The sequence below is a fragment of the Microtus ochrogaster genome, unplaced genomic scaffold (assembly GCF_000317375.1).
Source record: "Microtus ochrogaster isolate Prairie Vole_2 unplaced genomic scaffold, MicOch1.0 UNK1, whole genome shotgun sequence".
Lineage (NCBI taxonomy): Eukaryota > Metazoa > Chordata > Mammalia > Rodentia > Cricetidae > Microtus > Microtus ochrogaster.
Genome location: NW_004949099.1, coordinates 803,639 through 810,727, shown reverse-complemented (window position 1 = coordinate 810,727; position 7,089 = coordinate 803,639). Strand labels below are relative to the sequence as shown.

The 7,089-nt window shown below is 45.0% G+C and overlaps 1 protein-coding gene across 1 annotated transcript in view; it reads left to right on the top strand.

The window, feature by feature from the left end:
• The first annotated feature begins 2,171 nt into the window (after nt 1–2,171).
• Nucleotides 2,172–7,089, top strand: part of Snrnp27 (small nuclear ribonucleoprotein U4/U6.U5 subunit 27) — an 11,366-nt gene continuing 6,448 nt past the window's right edge. Inside the window, exons 1-4 of the mRNA XM_005364805.2 lie at nt 2,172–2,239; nt 3,672–3,792; nt 4,975–5,087; nt 6,099–6,178. Coding sequence (XP_005364862.1) covers nt 2,206–2,239; nt 3,672–3,792; nt 4,975–5,087; nt 6,099–6,178 — 348 coding nt within the window. The 5' untranslated portion in view covers nt 2,172–2,205. The remainder of the gene's footprint in view (nt 2,240–3,671; nt 3,793–4,974; nt 5,088–6,098; nt 6,179–7,089) is intronic.

Genomic DNA, 7,089 nt, shown 5'->3' with positions numbered 1-7,089 from the left:
TATGTATACAATATTCTGTGTGTATGCCTGAAGGCCAGAAGAGGGCGCCAGACCTCTTTACAGATGGTTGTGAGCTACCATGTGGTTGCTGGGAATTGAACTCAGGACCTTTGGAAGAGCAGGCAATGCTCTTAACCACTGAGCCATCTCTCCAGCCCCCGGAAGAGATTTCTTGAAGTGTTTTTAAAAGGCTCTAGCAGGCCCAAGCATGGCAAATATGGTGCTGACAGGTTTTGTCTCTTACCCTCCTCTCCCTCACTGAAAACCGTTAGCTACATTCCCAAAGCCTGCCCCCAATGTCTGTTCCCTTATTTGGCCACTGACTCTCCTGCAATCAGAATTCATTGATTAATGCCCAATCAGGATTTACCAACTCAGCCTGAGACTTCACCTTTTCCTCCTTAAAACCCCCTCCTGCAGAAACACCTGCTACTGTGGCTACTGCCTTTGCAGCCCCGGAGGCAACCCCCCTCCCAGGGGAATAAATCTCCTTTGGGCTGAGAATTTGGTGTCTGGGTGTGTCCTGTATGGACTGCAAAGTGGGGGCGGTGGTGGGGCGATGTCTTTGATTAACTACCAGTTTGTTTTTCTCCTACACCTCCAATGCACAGCCTTTAGCTTCCTCTAATTCCCCTATATTCATTATGGACAGTGACTTCAACTGTTAGTAGTGTTTATCCCTAAATCTTCCTTCTCAAAGACCGAGACTGCTGATCCTTTAAACCCTCTCTTCTGTACCTTGACACACATTATGTCATAATCCCAATATGGAATCAGATCTCATGGTGGAAATTTTAGTTTAGTTGGGAACCGGGATTAAGGAGGCTGCATCAAAATCTGTATTTTTTTTTTTAAATTTACATGATGGGGAGGCTGGGAGGAGGCGGAAACTTGTTTTTTTTTTTTTCCTTTTCTCAATAAAAAAAAAACTGAAAAAAAATTTACATGATGACTATAGAGCAAGGGAGGCATTTTCCTTATTTTTGTGCATCATAAGGTTTGAAGGTTATGGAAGTTTCTGGAGGGTTCTTTGAGGAAATAGAACAGGATATTAGAGCCTTTTACGCATGAAAGGCCATAGGTGGGACTAGGAGACAGCAGAGCGCAGCGGTGTAAGAGCACTTGCTGCTCGTTTTCTCAAAATGTGCCGTCAGGAGGCTCCTAGCCGCTAGCTCCAAGGGATACAAGCCTACTAGCCTCAGGAGATACCCACGTACATATAAAAATAAAACAACAATAAAACACTTTTTTTTTTTTTGAGACAGGGTTTCTCTGTGGCTTTGGAGCCTGTCCTGGAACTAGCTCTGTAGACCAGGCTGGTCTCGAACTCACAGAGATCCGCCTGCCTCTGCCTCCCGAATGCTGGGATTAAAGGCGTGCGCCACCACTGCCCGGCCAATAAAACTTCTTAAAACCGCCACAGTAGTTTAGGACACAATCTCAGTGTTGTCATCTGAGAAAACATAAAGCTGACTGTGACCTTTGGTGTATTGTTTCTTATGAGAGTTCCGAGCAAAAGTAACTACGGGTTTCTACGGGTTGCTCATGCCGTTTAGAAATCCTAGCACTTGGGAGGCAAAAGGCAGGTGAATCTGTTGAGACTAGCCTGGTATACACAGCAAGTTCCAGGAAAAGGAAAGCGACACAGTGAAACCTATCCCCAAAAACACATCAACAAAAAAGAATTGGTGTGATGTATTTTTTTGTTTGTTTTGTTTTGTTTTTCGAGACAGGGTTTCTCTGTAGTTTTGGGGCCTGTTCTGGAACTAACTCTTGTAGACCAGGCTGGCCTCAAACTCACAGAGACTGGCCGGCCTCTGAGGCCTCCCTAGTGCTGGGATTAAAGGCGTGCGCCACCACCAACCGGCTCAGCTTGATGTATTCTACACGTATGGAGAACCGCTGGGGAAACGGAAGAGAACTGCACTGAGTGTAGGGATACGCAGCTAGGTGAGTTCTCCAGGAGGACAAAGAGGAAAATCACGACCAAAAACAACAACAAACGAACTTGAAGAAACAGAAGTGCCTGTCAGTTCGGGCCCTAGAGTTGCATCCGGAGCAGGACTCAACGCCTTCGGCTTGCTGGAGCATCCGGAACCCTCGCAGCGCGTCCCCTCAGGTTTCCAGTCGGTGGGCAGACGCAACTTCCGGCTACTCAGGAAGTTGTGGAGTTGTTTCCGGGGCGGTCGGAGGAGTAGGACTCCGATGGGTCGTAGCCGTAGCCGCTCCCCGCGGAGGGGTGAGTCCATTGTGCGGCTCGGGATGGTGACGGGAGCTATCTGCGTCCTCAGCCCGAAGGGACCGAGAGAGTGCGGGATGGGGCGAGGCCGGGGCCCTCAAATGGAGTTCCACAGTTCCTTGGCTTAGCTTCTGGGTGACCGTGCATAAATCAGCCCACCTTCCTTTTAGTTCAGTTCCCGTAATCATCGTGGCTAACTTTACCTTGAAGAGTTGATTATGAGAACTAACGTGATTGCCCGGGCTCGTAAATCCTTACTGGATGTTAGTGCCCCGCCCAGGCCATTAGTTGGAAGTGTTTAGCATTGGATACCATGTCTTCTGTACGCCTGCCCCGAAGGTACAGTACTGAGGCAGGTGTAAGGCACAATAGTGGAAAACTCAGAGTTTCTGTGCCCGAAGCCATGTTAAAGGATTAGAATTAGAGTCTCTGGATGTTTAGAACAAGACTCGTCTTCAACTGGCAAATACTCGATTTTCTTACTAGACAACCAGGATCTCAAGCAAATTGAGCCCTTGAAGTTCGTAAATTTGCAACAGATAGTGGGTTTCCTTGGGGGAAAATACCTATTTTGTAGCATTATCTTTTATTTTGACCAATTCTCTAATTAGTACAAGAAATGTTGGGAGGACCTAATATACAATCATATTTTCAAAAAGCACAAAACTTTGTATTAAAAGTATGCTTCTTTAGATAATATAATTGAATAGTAAGCTATTCTATAAACAGAATATGGGGTGATTCTAAACACATATACCACATTGCCTGACTTTAAGTGAGATTATGTGTTGAAATGTTAGTAGTTTTGATATATTGGGTCAAAAAATGTTAATGTGATTTGTGGGCTGTTTTTACTGTGTGTGTGACGAAGAGAACAGAACCCAGTGCCTCTCACTTGCTAGGCAGATGGTTCTATTCCTGAGCAACACCCTCACCCTTTTCTTCCACACTACCTTAGGTAGCAGACGTTAACCTTGAACGATGCCCTTTCTGCCTCTACTTCCCCAGTCCTGGTGTTACAAGTGTGTGTTACTATGCCTAGGAATTACTTTTTTTTTTTCCATGACAGACAGGGTTTCTCTGTTATGTAGCTGAGGCTCTTCTGGAACTCACCTTGAGCGCTCAGAGATCAGCCTGCCTCTTCCTCCTGAGTACTGGTCCACCATGCCCGGCTGACTTTTTCTTTTTTAATTTTTTTTTTTTTTTTTTGAGACAGGGTTTCTCTGTAGCTTTGTAGTCTGTCCTGGAACTAGCTCTTGTAGACCAGGCTGGTCTCGAACTCACAGAGATCCACCTGCCTCTCCCTCCCGAGTGCTGGGGATTAAAGGCGTGCGCTACCACCCCCCCCCCCAGCTCTTTTTTAGTTTTTCATCGTGACTACTAGAGGTGTTTGAGGTAATGTTCGCCTCTGCAATTTTTGTGTTTGTATTAGAGCGTAGGCGATCCCGGTCCACATCCCGGGATCGAGAAAGAAGGCGCCGAGAAAGGTCCAGGTCCCGGGAGAGGGATCGCAGAAGGAGCCGCTCAAGATCCCCACACCGAAGACGCTCCAGGTGAGTGTAGAGAAAAACCAGAAGCTTGCCTACAAAGCTGCAGAGCAGAAAGAGCCTGGGAGATGCCAGTAACTTTGCTTTTATCACTTAGAAAGGGACTTCCGGTTTTAGGGAATGGCAGAGTTAAATCACACTTTATTCTATACTCTAAGCAAATGGTTTAATTATCATTCATAAGAGTATAGTCTTTAAAAGATGTTTATCTTACTTTTATTTCCTATGTATGGGTGTTTTGCCTTTGTGTATGTCTGTGCCTGGTACATCAGATCCTCTGGAACAAGTCCAGACAGTTGTGAGCTGTGGGGTAGGTGCGGGAAGCTATCTCCTCTTGAAGAGCAGCTGGGGATCTAAACCACTGAGCATCTCTCCAGCCCGAGAGAGTTGTCTTTAGAATGAAAACCGTTTAGCATGGTGCTTGGTAGCGTAAGAAATTTGAGTATGTAATCAAGAACAGGTGGCCTTAGCAGGGTGGTAGATGTGGACTCTTCAAAAACGTCAGTAGCTGTTTAGGAGGACATGTGTGATTGTTAGAAACCTAAGCCTTTTTTCACTTTTTTTTTTATTATATTTGAAGCCGGGGGGGAGGGGGGGCATGTGGACATCAGAGGACAATTTGGGAGTCTTTCTCCTCCTTCCACTGCATGGGTCCTTGGAATCCACTCAGGTTGTCAAACACTTTTACCTCCAGAACCATCTCACCAATCCCATCACAAACTTTTTTTAAAATATTTTTAATTTGTGTGTGTAGGGGAGAGAGCACACACTCATATATACATACCTGCATGTGTTTTATGTGTACCACATGCATGCCTGTAAGTGACCATGGAGGCTAGAAGGTGTCAGATCCCAGGAACTGCAGTTACAGGTGACTGGGACCCAACCTGAAGCCTCTCCAAAAGCAGTACTCGTCCTTAACCATTGATCCATCTCTCTGGCCCCGTTAGGGATTTTGAAGGTAGATTTTCTGCCTGGTGGCGCATTTCTGACCTTGGTTGTACTGATAAAGCTCCTCTTTCAGCCACGGGAGCCCAGGCAGAACCTTCCCGTCTGCCCTCAGAACGGACTCTGGTTTCTCTGGTCTGGCTTCGTCCAGCCTTCACCTGTTGGGCTCATGGTAACTAACTGTGCAAACCAACAAAATTTCCTGCTGTGTGTTTGACACTTTGACTTGATAAATATTAGGTCTCCAAGGCGTCATAGGTCCACATCTCCTTCCCCTTCTCGACTGAAAGAAAGAAGAGATGAAGAGAAGAAAGAAACTAAAGAAATAAAGAGCAAAGAACGTCAGATTACTGGTAATGCTACTGGATAAGCAGACTTGTTTAGATAGTTTCAGTCATTAAAAGTAAATTTGGGGCCGGGCGGTGGTGGCGCACGCCTTTAATCCCAGCACTTGGGAGGCAGAGACAGGCGGATCTCTGTGAGTTCGAGACCAGCCTGGTCTACAGAGCTAGTTCCAGGACAGGCTCCAAAGCCACAGAGAAACCCTGTCTCGAAAAACCAAAAAAAAAAAAAAAAAGTAAATTTGGGGACTGGGTGGTGGTGGTGCACGTCTTTAATCCAAGCACTGGGCAGGCAGAGGCAGACAGATCTCTGTGAGTTTGGGGCCAACCTGGTCTACAGAGTGAACTCCAGGACAGCCAGGGCTACACAGAAAAACCCTGTCTCAAAAAACAGAAGGGTAATTTTGTACATGTAAATATTAATCTTTTATAGGGCTCATTGTGTTTTATCTTGAAGTTTTATTTTAATTATTCATTACTGAATTTCTAGTGTGTGTTGGTTTTGTGTTAAGAAAGATATTTTTTAAAACATAAAAATAATTGTATTTGGGGAAAATCTTCAAAACTTGATGTGGTCATATCTGATGTCAAAGACTCTGGAGAGCACATGGTGGACATTCTGGCGTGTCAGAGTTAATAGGAATCTTTCTTTCTTTCTTTCTTTCTTTCTTTCTTTCTTTCTTTCTTCCTTCCTTCCTTCCTTCCTTCCTTTCTTTCTGTTTTTGATTTTTGAGACAGGGTTTCTCTGTAGCTTTGGAGACTGTCCTGGAACTCACTCTTGTAGACCAGGCTGGCCTGAAACAGAGATCCTCCTGCCTCTGCCTCCCAAGTGCTAGGATTAAAGGCATGTGCCTCCACTGCTCAGCTAGCAATTTTTCTTGTTCTTGATAGATTCCCTTTTTATATGTTCTGTGCTAATGGGCTGAAATGCTTCAAATCTGTTGCTACTCTTCACTTACAGGGATGTACGTCTCTGTGCGTCCACATATGTAATGATAAGACCTCAAAAACTTTCTTTTGCAGAGGAAGATTTGGAGGGTAAAACAGAGGAAGAAATAGAAATGATGAAATTAATGGGATTTGCCTCTTTTGACTCCACAAAAGTAAGCAAAAGATGGAACCATTACGTTTCTCGGCTGTCTGTCCTCACATCTCTCCTGGGCTTCCACATTCTTTAGCTGTCACTCATAACTTCTTCCACAGCGTCCCTTGCTGTAGACAGTTTCTGAGGGGTTTAAGCACATACAGAAGCATGCTAAGCTACATTCTCTCCAGCCCAGAGGATATCAGTTTTCAGGGCAGAGAGCGGTGAGACAGACAAGAAGCAGCTCTGAAGCTGTTCAAGTATGAGGACACAAGGTGCATGGTGGGAACTTCACAACTGCTGGTGACCGCCTGGTGCTGGGCTCTGGGGCAGACGCAGAGGGGTCCTTTGTCCTTAACCATGTTAAATGATTAGAACCTGTAGATGTTATAGAGCAAGGGATTTTTGCTCTTTTTCAGCAGTGTTTCACAATGTAGCATGGCCTTAAACTTGAAATCCTGCCTTAGTAACCTGAGCTCCCAGATTAAGAAGCAAAGATTTTAGTTCACAGTCACCTTTTTTTTTTTTTTTTGAGAAAAGATACCACTTAACCAGGCTGCTCTCAAACTTGTTATATAGTTGAGAAAGACCTTGAACTTCTGATTCTCTTGCGTCTACATCCAAAGTGGTCAGATTTATAGACAGGCACCACCATGCCCAGTTTATGTGTCTTTAGTCCATTCATCTGTTGATGACCATCTGAGCTGGTTCTGTTTCCTGGCTACTGTGAATAGTGTAGCTGCTGACATAGATGTGTTAGTATCTCTGTGATGGGAAGAATGTGGAATTCATTGCTCGGTAGTGCTATTGTTTTTAGTGGTTTGGGAACCCTCCATACAGACTTGGAGAGTACTAGTTTACACTTTCCCTAGCAGCGATGAAGGGTTCCTTTTGCCTGTATTCTTGTCAGTATTGATTGTTGTTGCGTGA